Source organism: Loxodonta africana, chromosome 2 (assembly GCF_030014295.1).
Source record: "Loxodonta africana isolate mLoxAfr1 chromosome 2, mLoxAfr1.hap2, whole genome shotgun sequence".
Classification (NCBI taxonomy): domain Eukaryota; kingdom Metazoa; phylum Chordata; class Mammalia; order Proboscidea; family Elephantidae; genus Loxodonta; species Loxodonta africana.
Window position 1 is genome coordinate 36,453,376 of NC_087343.1, and position 22,914 is coordinate 36,476,289.

General features: G+C 39.3%; 1 protein-coding gene across 13 annotated transcripts in view; it reads right to left on the reverse strand.

Moving 5' to 3' along the window:
• Positions 1-22,914, reverse strand: part of DROSHA (drosha ribonuclease III) — a 137,909-nt gene that overhangs the window by 43,661 nt on the left and 71,334 nt on the right. For all 13 annotated transcript variants that reach the window (XR_010318327.1, XR_010318328.1, XM_064270918.1 and 10 more), the window contains 3 exons: positions 10,533-10,640; positions 9,697-9,835; positions 9,261-9,321 (listed from right to left, as the gene is read on the reverse strand). Coding sequence is in view for 11 of the 13 variants with exons in the window: in XM_064270918.1 (XP_064126988.1) it covers positions 9,261-9,321; positions 9,697-9,835; positions 10,533-10,640 (308 nt within the window). In the remaining 2 variants the exon portion in view is untranslated. The remainder of the gene's footprint in view (positions 1-9,260; positions 9,322-9,696; positions 9,836-10,532; positions 10,641-22,914) is intronic.

A 22,914-nucleotide genomic window follows, 5' to 3' on the forward strand; every position in this document is an offset into this window, starting at 1 on the left:
ATAATCTAAATAATTTACAAAAAAACAAGTGTCAGGCCCTAAAACACACTTTTCTTATTCTTACCATACATATACCAAAAAAACAAACCCACATCAAGTCGATTCTGACTCATAACAACCCTACAGGACAGAGTAGAACTACATCACAGGATTTTCAAGGCTGTAAATCTTTGTAGAAGCAGACTGCCGTATCCTCCTCCCACGGAGAATGGTGGGTTCAAACTGTCAAACTTTTGTTTAGCAGTCAAGCGCTTTAACCACTGCACCACCAGGGCTCCTTTACCAAATGTATACTAGCTTTTAAAAGACATTTTATTTTTTGTGGCTACTCCATCAGCCAAAAGTTCTCCTGTGGAATAACCTTATATTTTTAAAACACCAGAATATATTCTTAAGAAACAAAAAAATATTTTACAAGCTATTCAGTACTGCAATTTTGCTTTCTGTCAAATACATCAGAACTCCAAAAGTATCTGCCATCATTCTTGAAGAAAGCATCAAGAAATAGAGGCACCATTTAATGGTAAGATAAGATTAACCCATCATTCCTCTGGATTATTTCAAGAAACCTAGTATGTTATTGTCCTGAGAGTATGTTATTGTCCTGAGAGATGATAGGACATCTAAATTAAGCAATGTTGAGTTTTTAAAAGGGAGGAAATTAATATTACCCTATTCTTTTTCATAAACCAGTAAGGATGTAATAAAAGCACACTTTCTGGGGTAGAGGCTTCATTTTCTTCCTAACAATTCAAAGTACTACAGAATAAAATTCCATTAACATGGACAGCAAGAAACCCCGGCAGGGGTGGGGAATGGGGGCAAGCCATATTTGGATTGTCTAATGTTTTACTAAAGAATAAGAAGATATCTTGTTGTCGTTGTTGTTAAGTGCTGCCGAGTCAGCTCCGACTCACAGCGACCCTATGCACAACAGAACGAAACACTGCCTGGTCCTGCACCATCCTTACAATCGTTGTTATGCTTGCGCTCATTGTTGTACCCACTGTGTCAATCCACCTCGTTGACTGTCTTCCTCTTTTCTGCTGACCCTGTACTCTGCCAAGCTTGATGTCCTTCTCTAGGGACTGATCCCTCCTGACAACATGTCCAAAGTATGTAAGACGCAGTCTCACCATCCTTGCTTCTGAGGAGCATTCTCGTTGTACTTCTTCCAAGACAGATTTGTTTGTTCTTTTGGCAGTCCATGGTATATTCAATATTCTTCACCAATACCACAATTCAAAGGTGTCAATTCGTCTTCCTTATTCATTGTCCAGCCTTCACATGCACGTGAAGTGACTGAAAATACCATGGCTTGGGTCAGGTACACCTTAGTCTTCAGGGTGACATCTTTGCTCTTCAACACTTTAAAGAGGTCCTTTGCAGCAGATTTACCCAATGCAGTGCGTCTCTTGATTTCTTGACTGCTGCTTCCATGGCTGTTGATTGTGGATCCAAGTAAAATGAAATCCTTGACAACTTCAGTCTTTTCTCCATTTATCATGATGTTGCTGCTCATTGGTCCAGTTGTGAGGATTTTTGTTTTCTTTATGTGGAGGTGTAATCCATACTGAAGGCTGTGGTCTTTGATCTGCATCAGTAAGTGCTTCAAGTCCTTTTCACTTTCACCAAGCAAGGTTGTGTCATCTGCATAACGCAGGTTGTTAATGAGTCTTCCTCCAATCCTGATACCCCGTTCTTCTTCATATAGTCCAGCTTCTCGTATTATTTGCTCAGCATACAGATTGAATAGGCTGCTATTCATAAGGTTTTCACTGGCTAATGCTTTTCAGAAGTAGACTGCCAGGTCTTTCTTCCTAGTCTGTCTTAGTCTGGAAGCTCAGCTGAAACCTGTCCTCCATGGGTGACCCTGCTGGTTTCTGAATACCGGTGGCATAGCTTCCAACATCACAGCAACAGGCAAGCCCCCACAGCATGACAAACTGACAGACACATGGGGGAAGAAGATATCTTGTCAAAGGGTAATAGTTACTTTGATCTATATATTATTTTGAAGGAAGTCATACAGGCATAGTTTTTGCTTAAATTCCTTTTATAAACTTTAGGGAGACAACAACTACGATTAACATTTTAATAACCACAAAGCTAGAATATTATTCAGTTTGTTAAAATACAAGGCCATGATTCTAAACAGGTTTATTTAACAGGAAGCTTGTCATTCATTAAACAATTTGCCCATATCCAGAAAGTGTTTGTCTGTATCTATATTAGGGAGCCCTGGTGACAAAGTGGTTAAAATGCTTGGCTGCTAACCAAAAGGTCAGTAGTTTGAATCCACCAGTTGCTCCTCAGGAGAAAGACGTGGTAGTCTGCTCCGTAAAGATTTACAGCCTTGGAAACCCCTCGGGGCAGTTCTGCTCTATCCTACTGGGTCGCTGTGAGTCAGAATTCGACTCAACGGCAGTGGGTTTGTTTTTTTGCTTTTGATATATATATTATAACTTACCCATTGCTATCAAGTCAATTCCGACTCACAGTGACCCTACAAGACAGACCAGAACTGCTCCATAGGGTTTCCAAGGAGCTGCTGGTGGATTTGAACTGCCAACCTTTTGGTTAGCAGCCAAGCTCTTAACCGCTGCGCCACCAGGGCTTCACATTATAACTAAACTCTGGCAATAAGCCACAGAGAAAAACGGGGATAAAATACCACTTCGGTTTACTATTATACTGAACAATTCATAATCCCATAGTTTATCTAGAAAAATGGACACACTGAACTGGTAGTCCTTGTTAACAGCCGTAGCAAATCTTTTGGTCCTTCTTCCGTTGTTTATACTTTCTCTAATCATCCCCTTTACAAATACTGGGAAGCTCCAGGATGAGGTGTTTACTGAGCAATATACACTCCATTTGTTTTTGTGAACCGAATCAACAGAGGCATTATGAAATCTAGATTAAGTGTAGCATTTATACAGCACATTTTGTCTGAGGAATTCAAAGCACTTTATAAAACACAAAAATCTCCCTGTAACAGTAATTGCTGTCAACTGCCATTTACTCTACAGAAAGCCACTTTGGGACAGGCCAAGTACAAAGGTAACTGCTAGAGGGACGGACTAACAGTATTTTCTCACCTTTGCATTCCAAGACCCGAGTAGAGCTGGAAGGGACCTTGGAGGCCAGTCAGTCCTTCCCCTCAGTTCAGGAATTCCTGCTATTCATTACATCTACCCAGACATTTGGGGAGTGAGAGGTACACGAGATCTCAGGACCACTGGATCTCTGGAGCCCAGTTTAAACATCTCTGGGATTTAATTTGAAGCATTTAAGTCAGTAAATCCACCCAGTGGAATTCAGATTTATTCAATGCATGTTGTTATTGTTACAGTTTTCTTAGATGCAAAATACTCATGTATAATTGGCTGAAAAGACACTTTACAACTATCATTTCCTTAACTACACAGGCATTAATAAGTAGTCCACACACGTCTCTCTGTTGGTCCAATAGATTCTTATATGTCTGGCAACAACACTACCAATCAAAAAAAAAAAAAAAGAACAAAGAAAAAGAAAGAGCTGAGGCAGCTGGATGCTCATTTCCCATTACCACTTTCCTGGCACTTCTTTCCCAAAGGTCTTACTGATAATACACGGATTACTTGAACCTCACCAAATGCCCAATCCTTCAGAGACCCTTTGTTATGATAATCTTTCATCACGATTTGGATGAGTTAAAAATAACTATACAACTGAGATTCATGTGGCTAACCAGTGACACTTTTTAAAATTATGGGTGGCATATTCACTTGAGACTTTATATTCATGATGCTATCATAAAAGTTAATTCTTTTGTAGTTTTGATAAGCAGACAGGCTATTATTTATTAATGATAAGCCTTTTTGCCTTTTTGTAAATCCTTGCTCTCCCCAAATCAGTTTAAGTAAGATACTAACCAGCGATTTAAAATTCCTCTAATGGCCCTGACCATGGCTGTTCTCAATGCCTCAGTTTCCCTATTTCTACTCACTAAATATTTTTTTATAAGTAAATAACCTTGGATAGTGGAAATATTATGAGTGGCATTCTTTCATTCAAAACTTATCTACTAAGCACCTGCTCTGTGAAAGGCGTTCGTTACAAAAGTAAAGAAAAAACATTTTTTTTAATGAATAGGACCATAAACCTTCAAAGGGCTTACAGCACAGCAAAGAAAATGAGCCCCACAACACAACTAATTATAATACACCAGAGAATGAAAATATGTACCAGAAAACCAATACAGGCAGGATTTAGACAGGATGTTAGAGGCATCCTGGAGCTAACAGCCAATGACTAATGGCATACAGGGAAAGGAGAGGGTATGCCTGGGCAACAGGAAACACTTCAGTCTTGATGGTGTGGAGAGAGCCACACAGAAAAGAGAGCTGTGCTGAGAGGTGGCCTGGGGCCAGACCCTGAGAGCTAGGATTGCTGTGAGGAAGGTACAGACCATATTCAGTAGGTAATGAGATGTCCCAGTTAGGAACTAGAGTCAAAGCACCAGAAATGGCACGATGACTGACTACGGAGGTAATCTGGTAGACTGTAGTAACTAATTGCCTGATAGGACTAGAGAAGGATGGTTCTCAGGGGAACTGGAGGAAGAAGAATTCAGCCAAGAGCCGCTCCTCTGTGCCCTCTCCTCTGCCCCCCACCCCACCCCTGCTCCTCAGCTTCTCACTCAGTGCCAGAAACAGATCCCCCAACCACCCACTAGCGTGTTCGCTCCCTCTCCCTCTCTCTCTCTCTCCATCTCTTTACTCACTCACTCCCTCTCTCCCTTCTCAAGTCTCAAAATCTGAGCAAGCTTGCTTGGGGAGGACATAGAAAGACTGATAGTTGTAATCTTCTAGTATCTGCTTCAAAAATATACAAACACTTGCAAGGAGCTGAGACTGCTGCGTGCCATTTTACAATCACCAACTAAGAAACACACGGGAGAGGGCAAATTGTTTCAAGTGAACTCAATTATTCAAGCACACAGTAAAAAACTGACCTCTAATCCCTAAACCACCACCACATCCAGCCTTCGCCTCACAGCAGTTGTGCGTGCGCATGCACGTGTGTGTGTGTGTGTGGTTTTTATCCTCCGCTAAAGCACTTAAAACCAGCAACTCCCTTCTATTAAGTTATTTATGTTTACAGCACTCTCACCCCATCCTAGGTAGTTACACCTCCTGGCGAGTGGGGGCTTTGTCTGCCTTGCCTTTAGATCGCCTAAAATGTCTACAAACTGCCACAAACTGAAGAGGGACTAGATAAATGTCTGTAAAATCAAATGTGAATGGAGCTCCTTGAGCACAGCTTCCGGCACGGGCACAGCTGTGGGCTGCTAGGCAGCAGCGGTCAAACAGGAGCAGACCCTGAAGGCGAGGCCGGGTGGCGCCCTCTGAATAGAAACTTGGGGTCACCTGTGCATCGGCAAGAAGATCATAAGCATGGCAGGAGGCTCTCAACACAAGCAGCAAAAGCCAGGTGTCAAAGATCAGGAGAGATTATTTTGTTTATTCTCTGTCAGTGGTACCATTTTCAAAACTGTAAATTCAGAACAGCCCAGCTTCCCTGACATCATTCCCTTTGCCAAAGTAAAAAAGAATAAAGTAATAGAGTAAAAGAAAACCTAAATCATGAGGCATCAAAGAGTGCTATCAAAAGACACCATTTACATACCAACAGCTGTGATTGGGGTAGATGAGACCAAGAACATTTAAACTGTCTTTTCGTCACTGAAATTAAGTATCCTGTGTGAAGAGCCCTGGTGGCGCAGTGGTTAAGAGTTTGGCTGCTAACCAAAAGGCTGGCAGTTGGAATCCGCCAGGCGCTCCTTGGAAACCATATAAGGCAGTTCAACTCTGTCCTACAGGGTCACTTTGAGTCAGAATCCACTAGACAGTAACGGGTTATAGTGTGTGTTACTGTGTTAAAGCTGCTGACGGGTATTCAGAATTCGACTAACTAAAATACTGAACTGGTCATCCAGGTAGCGTGAAACCATGATCACAATATCCCTGAGGGTGTGACTAAGGGCTCTTAACGAGACAGCTCTTTTCTGATCTCAGACTCTCAGGGAACACCCCAGTGAGGCTTCGAACCTGAATTTTAAAGCTTTGTCCTGCCTTTCTTTTTCCCTCTTAGTTGAAGAGGAAAGGTAGTTTGGTTTATAATAACCTCGAAGGAGGGCAAGTCAAGGCAAGGTGACAAAGTAAGGCAGTGATATCTGAAGAAGAAAGTAGAAAAGAAAGCTTGGTCGGCCATGGCTGGCAATTGTCTTGGCTACAGAGGCAGGTTAGCAACTGAAGCAATTGTCTCAACTGTCTCTGTCACTTTTAACCCTACTCTATATGCTCAGCTACTTATCAAAATGTTGGCGATTCAAATCCACCTAGAGGCTCCTCAGAAGAAAGGCCTGGAATCTATTTCCGAAACACCACCGTCACTGAAAACCCTATGGGAACGCAGTTCTACTCTGAAACGCATGGGGTTGCCCTGAGTTGGGGTTTTGTTTCTGTTTTTCTAACCCACCTTTAATCTATCCAAGGCTGGATTCCTAGGATGACAAGCACTGCTCTTAACTTTCAAGCCACTGTATTAAAAAGAGCAATCTGCTGTACTTCACACACCAAGGAAATCCACAAAGAGAGCAACATGAGGGCCTCAACAGCCATTATGCATTTGCTTCCAGTCAGCTTTCCAGGGTTGTTAATGGGTTTGAACAGACCTTGCCCATGTCCTTCCCAGATTCTTTAGGGGCTCATGGGCACACAAAAATGACTAATTAATATATGAAAGTTATCTTTTAAAATTAAGAAGTAAAATTTAAAAAGCTAATGTATTACTTTCTAACTCATTATATGAGGCTATGTTACCCTAATACTGAAACCAGACAATGACATTACAGAACAATATCTCTTATGCAAATAGATGCAAAAATCCTCAACAACATACTAGCAAGCTGAATCCAGCAACAAATAAAAACGATTACATCAACATCAAGTGAGGTTTATTCCAGGCATGCAAGTTTGGTTTAACATACGAAAATCAATCACTGTAATACACCACATTAATAAAAAGAAAAGTACAAAACCCAAAATCATCTCAGTAGATGCAGAAAAATCACTTGACAAAATTTAACACTGCTTCATGATAAAAACACTCCACAGACTAGAAAAAGAGGGGAACTCCCTCAACCTGATAAAGTGCATCTATAAAAAACCCATAGACAACATCATACTTAATGGTGAAAGAGTGAATGTTTTCCCCCTAATATCAGGAATAAGGAAAAGATGTCTGCTTTTGTCACTTCCATTCAACATTGTACTGGAGGGTCTAGCCAGGGCAAATACGCAAGGAAAAAAAAAAGGGGGGAGGCATTCAGATTAGAAAGGGAGAAGTAAAATTATCTCTATTTGTAGATGACATGATCATGCATATAGAAAATCCCAAGGAATTCACTAAAAAAACTATTAGAATAAATGAATTCAGCAAGGATGCAGGAAACAAGGTAGATAAAATCAATTGTACTTCTATACATTTGCAATGAATAATGTGAAAATGAAATTAAGAAAACAATTCAATTTACAATAGTATCAAAAATAATAAAATACTTAGGAATAAACTTAACAAAAGATGTCCAAAATTTACACTCTGAAAACTACAGTCATTGTTGAAAGAAACTAAATACCTAAATAAATAGAAAGACACTTCATGTTTATGGATTGCAAAACATAACATTATTAAAATGGTTGCTATATTGTTGTGTGCCATTAAGTCAATTCGAACTCACAGCAATCCATACGACAGAGTAATAGTTTCCAAATTAATCCACAGATTCAATACAATCCCTATCAAAATCCCAGCTGACTTCTTTGCAGAAATCGACAAGCTGATCCAAAAATTCATATGGAAATACAAGGGACCCAGAAAAGCCCAAACAATCTTGAAAAAGAACATAGTTGGAGAACTCACACTTCTCAATTTCAAAACTTACTAGAGAGCTATAGTAATCAAGACAGTATGGTACTAGCATAAGGACAGGCATATGTATCAATGGAACACAGAGTCCAAATATAAACCCTCGTATTTACAGGCAATTGAATTTTGACGAGGGTACCAAGACAACTCAATGGGGAAAGGACTGTCTCTCCTATAAATGATGCTGAGACAACTGGATCTCCATATACAAATGAATGCAGTCGCACCCCTACATCACGCCACCTACATAAATTAACTCAAAATGGAACAAAGTGCTAAATGTAAGAGCTAAAACTATAAAACTCTTAGAAGAAACATAGGCGTAAATCCTTGTGACTTAAGACTACGCAGTGGTTTCTTAGATATGACATCAAAAGTACAAACAATAAAAGAACAAAATAAATAAACTGGACATCATCAAAATTAAAAACTTCTGTGCATCAAAAGACAGCATCAGGAAAGCGGAAAGACAGCTGACCCACAGAATGAGAGAAAATGTTTACAAATTATATATCTGATAAGGGACTTCATCTAGAGTATATAAAGAAGTATTATAAGTCAATAATAAAGAAATAAATAACCCAATTAAAAATGAGAAAAGGATCCAAATAGATATTTCTCCTAATATAAGAAGATATTCAAATGGCCAATAAGCTCACAAAAATATGTACAACATCAATAACTATCAGAGGGATGCAAACTAAAAATCACAATAACACTTCATATCCGCTATGAAAGCTACAATCCAAAAGACAGACAATAACAAGTGTTCGCAAAGATGTAGAAAAACGGGAACCCTAATACACTGCTGGTTAGGGTGTAAAATAGTGCAGCCACTCTGGAAAACAGCCTGGCAGTTCCTTAAAAGGTTAGACACAGAGTTACCACATGACCCACTAATTCTACTCCTAGGTAAATACCCAAGAGAAATCAAAACAAACGACCACACAACGAATAGTGTATATGAATGTTCACAGCAGTATTATTCACGATTGTCCCGAAGTGGAAACAATACTAATGCTCATCCACTGAAAAATGGATAAATAGAATACATAGAAATAGAATGTAGACTGGTGGCTGCCTAGGGCTGGATGGGTTCGTGGGAAATGACTGTTAACAGGTACAGGATTTCTTTCTGGAGTGATGAAAAGTTCTAACATTGTGGTGATGGTTGAACAACTTTTTAAATAGTAAAAACCACTGAATTGCATACTGTAAGTAGGTGAATTGTATGGTAAGTGAATTAAATCTCAATAAAGCTATTACAAAAAAACCTACTTCACCTTGAAGGAGTTGGGTCATCTTGGCCAAGGCGTGACATAATATTTATTAAGGTGTTAATTCCTATTAAAAACAAAAATACATATATACAAGTAAATACCAGCAGAAGCATTCTAGGGTCAACATATCAAATGCAGAAAGGAAATGATCTCATCCCAGTTTGACTTTAAAAGGTTTAATACCTGCATTTCTAAAAATATGATAAACTTCCTCAAAACCCTTGATAGGACAAAGAAATTTTTCTAAAAAAAGTATCCGCCCTTATTCTAACACTCTGCTCAAAGTGAATGTTATTACTTATGCGTTAGGAAGCACTGGGAGGGTCAGAGAATGAGGCAGTCACCCAGGGAACCATTCCCAGTGAGGATATAATTTACAACATTAGGGAATACAGGCCAAAACACAAAAACATAATCTTTTAGAGTCGTCTAAACTTACCTTTTTTCCGCATGTGCATGTGATGAACCTTTCTGTCTCCATATTTGGGCTGCCGGATCCCACAGTTAGACAAAGAATTCCTGGCGTGATCAGGATTCATCCCAAAATTTAAGTGATGGCTCGGGTGAGTCATGGCCAGCTAAAATTACAATGAAATCAACTCAGTCTTAAAAACTCAGCATAGAGGCACCACCTTTTTATCATCCGATATGAAATGAGAAAGGGATCTATCTATCCAGTCAAATTTTAACCCTTGATTCTTCCATCTTAGGAGGCTTGGTGGCACAGTGGTTACGGCACTCGGCTGTGAACCAAAAAGTTGGTGGTCTGAACCCACCAGCCGCTCTGCAGGAGAAGGATGTGGCAGTCTGCTTCCGTAAAGATCACGGCCTTGGAAACCCTGTAGGGCAGTTCTACTCTGTCCTATAGGATTGCTATGAGTCGGAGTTGACTTGATGGCAATGGGTTTGGTTTGGCTTTTCATTTTATCTCCTCCAGTGCTGGTGTAAGCCCATATCTAAAAATCTACATCTTTCAGGGAAGAGTTAAAATACTGTGCACCTAGAAAGAAGAGCCTTAAAGAAGGAGAAGCTGAGGGGGCTGAGTCTGAAAGGGAAATTTTAGCTGTAGTCTATTTCTTTAGGGACAGCCTCAAAAAAAAAAAAAGAGGTGAGAGTACTTGAAAGCGGCAGAGGCAATCAGGGTAGAGGAATAGAGTTGTTTCTGAAAGGCCTCGTCACCTCCCAGTATAGAGAAAACAAGGCAGTATTTGCAACTTGCAAGATGAATTGCTCCTATCTTGCTTTTATGTGAGTTTACGAGAGAGTAATTCTTACCTGTAACAGACAACGATCTTGGAAAGTATATCCTATCAACTTGTCCAGATGCATTAGGCACTGATGATAGCGGATATGATGGGTCAAAACAGGCAACATCATTGCATGCTAGGAAAAAAAAAAGTTCAATATAAAAATGCTTCATGTATTTTACAACAAACAAGAATCCTTGCACATCTCAAATCCACCACACCAAGTCCTGACACTGCTTACTGGCTGCCTGGCATCCTGGCGAGTACCCTGGGAGGGGCAGTGTACTGTGGCTGTGAAAGGCATGGTCTCTAGAACGAAAATGCCTGGGTTCAAATCCTGCTCTGTCATTTATTCGCTGTGTACCTTCAGCAAGTTATCTAACCCCTCTGTTTCAGTTTCCTCACTTATAAAATGGAGATAATTAATAAGAGTAGCTGCTTCCAAGAGCAGTTAAAAGGATTATGAGCGAACATAAAAAACTGCTTAGAACAAGGCCTGTTAGCCCTCACTCAAGTAGGAATAGGCCTGGTTCCATCAGTATTCAGCAAGGTAGACTCAAATAAGCCACATGAATTTCTGGGCCTCCTTCTCTATCTTTAATTACAAGAATTCATTAATTCTAAAACTTTTTTAGGATCAAGGCACTTGAGAATCTAAGGAAAATTACACTTTCCCTCAGAAAACGGACCACATGCACAAACAGTTGTATGCAATGTTAATGGGTTCACAGACCTCTAAAACCCACCCCTATCCTAAGACTTTCCGACCAGCTGACCTCCAATGGCCACTGCAGAATTAACGTTTAGTGATCTAACACTCTGAGAACAACTTTTATAATTTATTCACTGATACAGTTAATAAGGAACCAGAGGATATGGAACTTATATTTTTGTTTTTATCACTTTTCACTTGGCTTTAGATTCCTTATTGGGAGATCATTTCATAGAAATCTTTTTCTTCTCTCTAACAATGTTTTCCTAGAACTCAAGAGAATGAAGGAGGCATTCTTATTCATCAGAACCTGGAAGATGGGCACAGCCCACAGCATGACTGACATCTGCTTTGTATCATTAAAGGCTTCAGGGTATTTTAAGCTGGTATTGTTTAAGAATATATGGAAATGGATTTATTTGAAAGTACAGAAATTAGTTCCCTGATTAACTTAAGAAGATTAGTTCTTCCAAATAGGATCTCTAATCAATGAAACTCTTTCTTTCCAGTTTAATTCAATAAATGCACAGTGAGCACTTCCAAGTGTAACACCTTACAATACCTGTGGGAAATAGAAGAGGTGAAGAAAAACAGGGAAAGACACTCTCTTTTGCCCTCAAGGGCTTTTCAGAGACATGCAATTCTAATTTGAATTACTGGCACTTTGTCCACTTCGTTTTTTTTTAAGTGGTGTATTAAAAAAAAAACACCAATGTGGAAACAAATTATACAGCCAATGTATAATATAGTTTTCCAGCCATTTCAATTTCACGAAGCTCAAGGGAATTGATGTGTGGCATGGTTCACGAAGACTACACACTGCAACTACTTTTCTAAAGTATGAACTCAAACTCGTGTCCTGTTTAATGTTTCCTATAAAAGCTGAATTATCACCGTCGGGAAAATTACATCCTCTTTAGAGTTCTCTGATTATTAGAAAATTACTTCTAATGTGAAGCCCTAATCTGTCTCTTTAGAGGTTTACCCCTTTGATCCTAGTTTTATTCCCAGAGGTGGAAAAAAAAAAAATACATTTAATGACACAATCTCCATATCTCTTTGCCTTACAAAACCCCTAGGTCTATTTCCCTTAACCTTTACTCATGTGGGAAAACCTGGTGGCGTAGTGGTTAAGAGTTCAGCTGCTAAACAAAAGGTCAGCAGTTTGAATCCACCAGGCACTCCTTGGAAACCCTATGGGGCAATTCTACCCTGTCCTATAGGGTCGCTTTGAGTCAGAATCGACTCGATGCAATGGGTTTGGTTTTGGTTTTTTACTCATGTGAAACAGTTCTGAGTCCCTTCACTTGCTCAAAAAAGGAACCAGTCTCTCTTTCCAAATAAGTCTGTTTCTTGTGACTAGCATTGAAAGGTATGTATGACCCACATTCATCTTGAATCCCAGATAACCAAGTCTCAATGGTATCTACAAGGCTGTTATAATTTCTTGCTCAGCTTAAAAAATAATCTTTGCAATGCTGAAATACAATCACTCAGTATCTTTTTCATTTTTATATCCTTTCTCCCCCTAATTCATAACTGACTACAGTTTTCATAAAAAACAGTTCTTATGGAAGATTGTGAGAAAATGGTAGTGTGTAGTTTTTAAATCTCCTCAAAGTCCCTCATAAAAATACAGCAATTAAAATTGCAAAACCAAAGAGCTATGAACAATATCTACATAAAAAGCAGATGGCAAGGTATCTCCTGTGACCCCCTAAACAGGAATGAGTGAGAAAAAAGACCTATGTGGTTTCAGCATCTGTACAAGAAAAAACAAAAAGAGAGCAACAGGGCTTCTGATTTTGGAAGAAATCCAAAATTAACAGCACGTATTTACTGGAAATCTGACCAAAACTGGAGAAGACTACAGAATCCAATACATTGGGTGCGCAGAAAGGACAGTCTAACAGTTCTGGAGAAGCCTGGCCCTATAAACACTCAAAACTAAAAACCAAAGCCCCACAGTGAGGAGAAGACGCTGAGAGTAAAGCCCACATTTAGCAGGAGAAGGACAGTAACGGAAAAGGGAAGAGAAGGACCAGATAAAAGAAGAGGAAAGCAGAAAGGCCAGACCTCAAAAAGTATGAAGTCATAATTTTATCACTTTTCAAAAACTGAAGGAAGAGCTCCAAAATCACGAAAAGTTAACCTGGCTCACACTTCCTTCCTAAAAGAACAGGAAAATATTTCACTTACTTGAACTTATTTAATGTAAAGAGCAACATTAAAAGATCATGATCAAATCCAAAGTTTTTATAAGAAAAAGGAGTAGAATAACATCCCTACTAATGATAAAAACATGTCAGAGACATGTCAACAATACATGTAAAAACTGTAACCTAATACTCTGAAACGAGCTAAAAGAAATTAAGAAAATAGCAACATCTGTAAAAGAAAACTACAAACAGTAATGATTTAAACTCATAAGAGATTACTGGGGGAAATGAAAATTTAAAGAGACAACAATTCTCAGGAAAAAAATTAGACTAAAAGGGAATTTACCACTTTAGAAATGGAGACTAAACTAGAACACAAAAGCAAATTAATCCTACAAATAGTGCCTTTGAGAAATAAAAAAAAACGGAAGAGAGAAGTATTTTAGGAGAAAAATAAAAAAGATAAGAAGGATTCAAGATAAAATTATATACAAAAGCAAGGAAGATACAAGATATATATAATAAAGAAGAAAACCTAAACAATGGACAGAATAATAAAGTGTGTAACTCAAGAAAACGTCCGAGATAAAAGACAATTTGTAAGTGTATAATGAAAGCGGATACAACATATTTGAAAATTTTCATCCAAAAAAGCTGAGACATATTCTAGTTAAACTATTGGTTCTTTAAAGAAAGGAAAAAGTCCTTTGGATACACAGGCTAAAGGACCATGTCACTTAGAAAACTGAGATAGTCATCACACTTTCAACAGCAATGCTTTATGCCAGAAGACAATTACAACATACTTCAGATAGTAAAGGAAAGAGAATATGACTTGTAGATTTTATGTCTAGCCAAGCTGATCTTTAAATATAAAGGCCACAGACAAAGTGTTAAGAAGATGCAAAAACTCACGGACTATTATTCCCATCTTAGAAAATGAGTTTCAGAGAACCAAAAAAAAGAAAACAGGAAGAGAGATTGACATAAGAGCTGATGATTACTTCCTTCATACACAAATTTGCCTATAGATAACCACAGGTAGTCAGTATTATGTGAAATGGCTAAATAGTCTAACACAGATACAGTACGACCCTCAGAAAATGTGAGGGAAACGGAAAATATATGGAGAGCAGGATGAGCTTACTATTGTCTTGTAGATATTAACTTACAGTAAAAGGATATTACTTCAAATCAGATGCCCAGTGAGAAGGAGGAGCACAAGAAGCAGCAGATACTCACTATGTTCAAGAGCTGACAAGGAGATGCACATGTTAGGGGGGAAGAAAAAGGGGAGGGGAAATATGGCAAGGGAAGAAAGACATGTCATCATACTATTAACATAACCATTAGAACAAAAATATAACCATTCCTAAATATAAAAAGAAATAAAGGAGTAAAAGGCAAATAAAGTAGATGACATAGTGACTATGCAAAATAAAACAATTTGACAGAGCTGAGGCTAAACATATAAATAATCTCTATTACTAGAAAGTGAAGTCTTGATATATTGCTAAGTGGAAAAAAAAAATCAAGGCAGGGCGATTGAGGACCTAAATTTCTAATTTCATTTAGCTTTAATTTAAATAGCCACATAAGGTCAGGGGTAGCATATTGGACAGTTCAGTTTTAGATCTAACTACCAATTTATATTGAAGATGTCAAGGATTTCATTTTACTTGGATCCACAGTCAAAGCCCATGGAAGCAGTAGCCAAGAAATCAATGTATTCCATTGGGCAAATCTTTTGCAAAAGACCTCTTTAAAGTGTTAAAAAGCAAAGATGTCGCTTTGAGGACTAGGGTGAGCCTGACCCAAGCCATGGTATTTTCAATCACCTCACATACACATGAAAGCTGGACAATGAATAAGGAAGACTGAAGAAGAACTGATGCCTTTGAATTATGGTATTGGCAAAGAATACTGAATATACTTTGGACTGCTAGAAGAACGAACAAGTCTGTCTTGGAAGAAATACAGTCAGAGTGCTCCTTGGAAGCGAGGATGGTGAGACTTCATCTCATGTACTAAGGACATGCTATCAGGAGGGATCAGTCCTTGAAGAAAGACATCATGCTTGGTAAAGTTAAGGGTCAGAAAAAAAGAGGAAGACCTTCAAAGACATGGACTGACACAGTAGCTGCTACAATGGCTCAAACACAGCAACAATTGTGAGGATGGCCCCGGACTGCACAGGGTTTCACTCTGTTGTACACAGAGTCTCCGTGAGTTGGAACAGACTCCACGGTACCTACCAAGAACAACAACAACCAACTGATAGGAAATACAAGGGGCAAAAGCCCATGTTAAACGACATCATAAAGTTGCAATCAGCACAATCCAGATCATAAAAACTCAACAGAACAAATGATCCAGGTTCTTCAACAATAACAACAAAAATTTGCGAGGAAAAAGAGGGAGAAATTAATGAGAACCTACAGATTAAAGAGAGTTAAAAGATAATCACAATGTATGGATCTTATTTGGATCCCTATTTAAATAAACAGATTGAAATAAATTTAATAGATAATCAGGAAAAGGTAAACATTAACTAGGTATCAATAGAAACACTGTTGATAACTGATGAAGCTGAGTAATAGGTATATCGAATTCATCACACTTCTCTCTACTCTTGTATCTGTTTGAAATTTTTCATAATGAAAATATACTACTAATAGTTCTTTAATCAAGTCAGTTGGCCTTTAATAAACAAAACTCTTCTTGTCTGCTTTCACAAGCAGTGCTACATCTACAGAGAAAAATCAAGTATCTCAAATGATCCAAAAATCATAATCTCTTTGTTAGTGACTATGTCAGCCACTTGCCTCTCAGAAGCTTCCTTTTCTAGTTCTAACTTGGAAAATACCCATTGCCATAAGTCCACTCTGACTCACAGTGACCCTGTAAGACAGAGAGGAACTGCCCAGTAGGGTTTCCAAGGCTGTAATCTTCCTGGAAACAGACTGCCATGTCTTCTCCCAAGGAGCAGCTGCTGGGGTCAAACTGCCGACCTTCCCGGCAGCAGCCGAGTGCTTAACCACTTTGCCTCCAGGCTCCTAACTTGAAAAATACTTCCTTCAATTGGTTGTCCAAAACCTCTTCATCCCTAAATATGTTTCTTTTCACTGTTCAGTTATCCTTTGACAAGTCACTGAGTGAGAATATCAAAGTTTGACAGTACATGGCAGCCTTCCATCACATTCCAGATAGTCACTCTAGAAGACAGAATATTCATTAACTAGTCTAAATACAACTCTCTGTCTAGTCAGTACAAATACCAACCACCACAACTCGGTTCTGCCTCTCAATACCAACAGCACATCTCCAGGTACCCATGCCGTTCTTTTTTTTTCTCAAGGCGTTATAAAAAAAAAAACAACCAACCAAACCCATTGCTGCTGAGTTGTTACCGACTCCTAGCAACCCTACAGGACAGAGGAGAACTGCCCCATAGGGTTTCCGAGGAGTGGCTGGTGGATTAGCAGCCGAGCTCTTAACCACTGCCGCACCAGGGCTCCATATGATGGCCCCCAATTTTGCATGAGCGTCAACTTGGTAATATGACCATAATGGCGCAGATTCTTTTCACCTTTTTTGACATCTCTGTGCACCACATTTATCCATTCTCATGATTCTGTTTAATTTCCGTGGACCACCTCCTCAGCATATCATAGGATGCCGATTACACTTTAGTGTGCAAAACCCCATTCTTAAAAGTACACATCCTGTAGCAACAAGTTGCTTTTCTTCCTCTTCTGATTTACAATACTGTCTTTTTAGCCTCAGATTCAGGTTCTGATTCCTGCTTTTTTCTTCCATATTACCCAGAATTCTGGTAAAGTACAGGGTCAGTGGAAAAGAGGAAGATCCTCAGCGAGATGGACTGACACAGTGGCTGCAATGATTTTAAGGATGGCACATGACCGGGCAGTGTTTCATTCTGTTGTGGATAGGATCAACAACACCCTAGAATTCACAATAACAAGCAACAATAGAGGGAAAATTCTTCAACAATTTCTCTCTAAACATGGTGACCAGTCTGCATTTAGTTCCATATAGTTACAGGTCATGGGATTCACTCCTAGGTTTTCAATCCTCTTAATGCTGGTTGGGGCATGAGGTAGAATTTCTGAACCCAGTGACAACTTCTCTGGTTGGGGAAAATGTAATTCAAGGCTGAGCTGCTGGTATTTAGGTAATTCCACCTTAAGATTTATCACAACACTTTTATCTCCTGCTGCAGCCAGCTAGAATCACAAGGCTTTTGCCAGCAACCTACTAGCAATTATCACGAACTAACAGTAGGTTTTATATCAACGAACTACCAAACAAGAGAGAAAAACCTCCAAGGATTACACACGCGCTCAGCCTTTTTCCCTTTAAAACTAAATTGGAGCCTATCTGTTCATAGGCTTCAGGATTATTAAAAGTATCCAGTGTATAACTTAACTGGTGCTTCTTGGACAATCAGGTTCTTATTCTTCATTACCAAAAGTACTAATTCATTTATTTTGAGTGTTTTCATCCACAAGCTGTATGTATTATATGCCACCTACCATCTCATTTGAGGAATATACACCAAATGAAAACATTTATTCTAGGATAAAAAATTATATAATTATAGTTGCAGACCAATATTATTTATATAAAAAAAACGAAAAGACCCTATGTATCTCTAAAACAGCTAAAAATTGTTTTAAATATCATTAAAATCTTTATAATCAAAATCATTAAGGACAAAGTAAACAATAAAAAAAATTAATATTTATAACTTGTGGGTTGTCACCTGTGCAATGGACTATACATTTGTCTAAAATGCAAGGCGAACCTCAATAATTAAAAGGACATAGGTTGTTAAGAACCTTTGTGCAGGGCATGTAAAATATCTGAGAATTTTAAAACATAAAAAATTTCTGGAAGAGGATAAAATATCATCTGTTGCATAAAAAACTCGTAGCTAAAAGGCACCTAGAAAGTTATAAAACCCGCTAACTGCTGCCGTCGAGAAAGTTATATATTTATCAAAGGTTTTCTGTAGGGCGTATCAGCAAGAAGGAAGACTTTCTGACCTTTGACATGCAATAAGAGCCCAAGAGAAAGCACTGGAAGTTCAAACAACTGACACTGGCGGAAGTAATGGATTCGTGCAGCCTATGACTTGCATAGCCACGTTGTTTAATTAACCCTGTATTTTTGAAAAGAATTACTACCTTAAAATCATTCTGGAAAAAGAGTAAGATAAACATACTAAAAATATTCATTGCAAAAAATATGCATTTTGAGCCCAAAGACAGTTAACATTGCTAACTTAACTCACCCTTGGCATTCTCCTCTAAGTCATTTTCACCTGACTTCAGGGTTTTTACGTTTAAAATTTGAACTAGGTTGCTCCCAAGTAATGACTTGGTGAGTTGTTGTTAGGTGCCACTGAGTCAGTTCTGCCTCAGAGCAACCCTATGTACAACTGAACAAAACACTGCTGGGTTCTATGCCATCCTCACAATAGTTGCCACACTTCAACCCATGGTTGCAGCCACTGTGTCAATCCATCTCATTGAGGGTCTTCCTCTTTTTCGCTGACCCTCTACTCAGTATCAATGGCTTGATGAGTAGCACTTCCAAATTCTCTCAAGGTGGTGGTTCTGTATGTCAATGATTTAAGCCCAGTGCAAGTAAACCAATAGGAAAAAAAATCTGTGTATGTGTCGTTATAAACATGTATATCATACACAGTGTTCTGGTGGTACAGTGGTTACACACCTGGCTGCTAACCAAAGGGTCAGCAGTTTGAATTCACCAGCTGTTCCTTGGAAACCCCATAGGGCAGTTCTACTCTGTCCTGTAGGGTTGCTATATAAGTCGGAATCAACTCGACAGCAACAGGTTTGGTTTCGATTTTGCTTCATATACACATCTCAACACTAATAAAATTCTTAAGAAAAATAACCAAAAATTCACATTCATAACTCCAAGAATATTTACTGATGAAATAACATTTAACATGTCAAAATAGATAAAGAGACACTTTATTCATTCACCTAAGGCTGCTATTGTTGTATGCTGTTGATTCCAAATCACAACAAGCTCATGGGACAGAGTAGGACTGCCCCATACGGTTTCCTGGGCTGTAATCCTTATGAGGGCAGATCACCAGGTCTTTTCTCCCGCTGAGCCACTGGGTAGGTGTGAACTGCCCACCTTTCCATTAGTAGCCAACTGCTTAACCACTGCACCACCAAGGCTTCTCTACCTCTGGCTGAGAGCTACAGAATGCCTCCAGGATGATTTGGTTCTGCTGTGTAAGGAACTATTCACCAAAGCACGCGGCAGTGGCAATCATTTGGTTTTTTTTAATAGGTCCCCTTGCCATTGTACTCAGATCTCTCTTGCTTCTGCTTCTAGTGACTTCTCAGGTGGCTGGCTAGCTCACATTCTCATTCATTTGCATGCAGACTTTTTCTTTTTTTTTTTTTAAATAAACTGTATAGCAATTCCTTCTGCATTGAGCATATGAGCTCACAGGCAGCAACTGACATTCTTCATCAAGTCATTTACATGTGAGGGTAATTTTCCGAAACCTTAAAAAGACTTCCATTAGGAGAACCAGAGAATGGAAGCATGGCTTTTAAGCAGATGGCAGTTCTCTCCGGAAGAGTGAGCGTTCCACAAAGGGGGGAACTATTATTAGATCATGAAGTGTTCACCTTTGCAGGCTTTTAAGTCAGGATCCATTTTTTTCCACCATCGAGTCAAGGGAATTGACTGAGTGCTTTTGGCTACCAACCTCAAAACAGAATGCAGACCATAATACACGGAGAGACAAGATAACCTAGTTCCCAAGCTGCTGCTAATCTAGCTGAGGAGCCAGAGTAAGACAGAGAAGCAGCTCAGGAACATAAAAACTGCAGTATAACACCTCACTCAGCAAAGCAGAACACACACACACGGCAAGAAAACGGTAGATGTATGTGCCATAGAAGTCTATAACTAAACTTCATGGTACAAGCCCCCTAAATAAGACACTTTCAGAGAAAGGGACCTAATCTGGGTCTTGAAGGACAAACAGGAAGTAGAAAAAAAATCTTCTAGACAGACAAGTAAAACCAAAAACCAAACCCTTTGCCATTCAGTCGATTCTCACTCATCATGATCCTATAGGCAGAGTAGAACTGTCCCATAGAATTTCCAAGGCTGTAAATCTTTACAGAAGCAAGCTGTCACATCCTTCTCCCAAGGAGCAGCTGGTGGGTTTGAACCATCAACCCTTCAGTTAGTAGCCAAGCACTTTAACCACTGAGCCACCAGGACTCCTTGACAGAAGAGTGAGCATGTGCAAATATTTGGGAGCCCCACTTTTCTGTTTTAAATGTTCAAGTTTCTAAACTTTGCTCTACCAAAAGAAAGGAAAAAGGGGTCAATGCTTTAAAAAAGAATTGTGCTTAATGGACCAACACTGCCTTAGGGACTGCCACATGTGGTAGGAGAGAAATGAAGCAAAAAGGGATATTCCCTCGATGTCCATCCCTGCCAGTCAACCAGATACAGGCAGTCCTCAACTTAGGACATACTCAAGCTATGAAGAGCCACACCTACTGTTTGTATGTGTGCGTGTGTACATCTTATTGTTAGTAATATGCACTACATACACTGTTGCAGCATGTAATTTGCTGATGTTATCATTTTCAGATGTTCACTCCCAGGTGTTCAGAGATCAGATTTACAAAGATACTGATAATAAAAGGTAGTAATAATGAAAACCACAAAAAAATTTTAAAAAGAGGTTTTCAACTTCCATCAGAATCAACTTACCATAAAGTTGTCAGAACAGAATACCGTCATAAGTTCGGGACCATTGTTGTTGTTCATTAGGTGTCGTCTAGTCGGTTCTGACTCACAGTGACCCTATGCACAACAGAACGAGATACCTGCCCAGTCCTGCACCATCCTCCCAATCGTTGCTATGTTTGAACCCACTGCTGCAGCCACTGTGTAATCCATCTCGATGAGGGTCTTCCTCTTTTTCATTTACCCTCTACATTACCAAGCCTGGTGTCCTCCCCCAGGGACTGGTCCCTCCTGATAATATGTCCAAAATACATGAGACAAGGTCTTGCCATCCTCACTTCCAAGGAGCATTCTGGTTGTATTTCTTCCAAAACAGACTCATTTGCTCTTTTGGCAGTCCATGAGTATATTCAATATTCTTCGTCAACACCGTAATTCAAAGGCAGTAATTCTGCCTCAGTCTTCCTTATTCATTGTCCAGCTTCCGCGTATATTATGAAATGACTGAAAATACCATGGCTTGGATCAGGCGCACCTTAGTCCTCAAAGTGACATCTTTGCTTTTTAAAGAGGTCTTTTGAAGCAGATTTGCCCAGTGCAATACGTCTTAACTGCTGCTTCCATGGGTGTTGACCGTGGATCCAAGTACAATGAAATCCCTGACAACTTAGATCTTTTCCGTTTATCATGATGCTGCTTATTGGTCCAGTTGTGAGCATTTTTGTTTTCTTTAAGTTGAGGTGTAATGCATACTGAAGGCTGTAGTCTTTGATGTTCATCAGTGCTTCATGTACTCTTCGCTTTCAACAAGCAAGGTTGTGTTATTTATCACAGGTTGTTAATGAGTCTTCCTCCGATCCTGATGCCCTGTTCTTCATATAGTCCATCTTCTTGGATTATCTGCTTAGCACACAGATGGAAAAAGTATGGTGAAAGAATACAACCCTGACACACACCTTTCCTGATTTTAAACCACGCAGTACCCCCTTGTTCTGTTCAAACGACTGCCTCTTGGTCTATGTACAGGTTCCTCACAAATACAATTAAGTGTTCGGAAATTCCCATCCTTTGCAATGTTATCCAAAATTTGTTATGGCCCATACAGTCAAATGTCTTTGCATGGTCAAGAAAACACGGATAAACATCTTTCTCATATTCTCTGCACTCAGCCAAGATTCGTCTGACATCAGCAATGATATCCCTCCCTCCACATCTTCTTGTGAATATGGCTTGAATTTCTGGCAGTTCTCTGTCGATGTACTGCTGCAACCATTTCTGAATTATCTCCAACAAAATTTTACTTGTGTGTGACATTACTTACATTGTTCATTAATTTCTGCATTCTTTTGGATCATTTTCCTCTGGAATGGACACAAGTATGGATCTCTTCCAGTCGGTTGGCTAGGTAGCTGTCTTCCAACTTTCTTGGCACAGAGGAGTGGGTACCCCTAGTGCTGCACCCATTTATTGAAGCACCTCAATTGGTATTCCATCAATTCCTAGAGCCTTGTTTTTCACCAGTGCCTTCAGTGCAGCTTGAGCTTCCTTCAATACCACCAGTTCCTCATCATATGCTACCTTCTGAAACCAATCCTTCTGGTACAATCTGTGTATTCCTTCCATCTTCTTTTGATGCTTCCTGGGTCATCCAATATTTTGCCCAAAGAATCCTCCAAAATTGCAACTCGAGGCTTGAATTTTTTCTTCAGTTATTTGAGCTTGAGAAATGCCAAGTGTCTTCTTCCCTTTTGGTT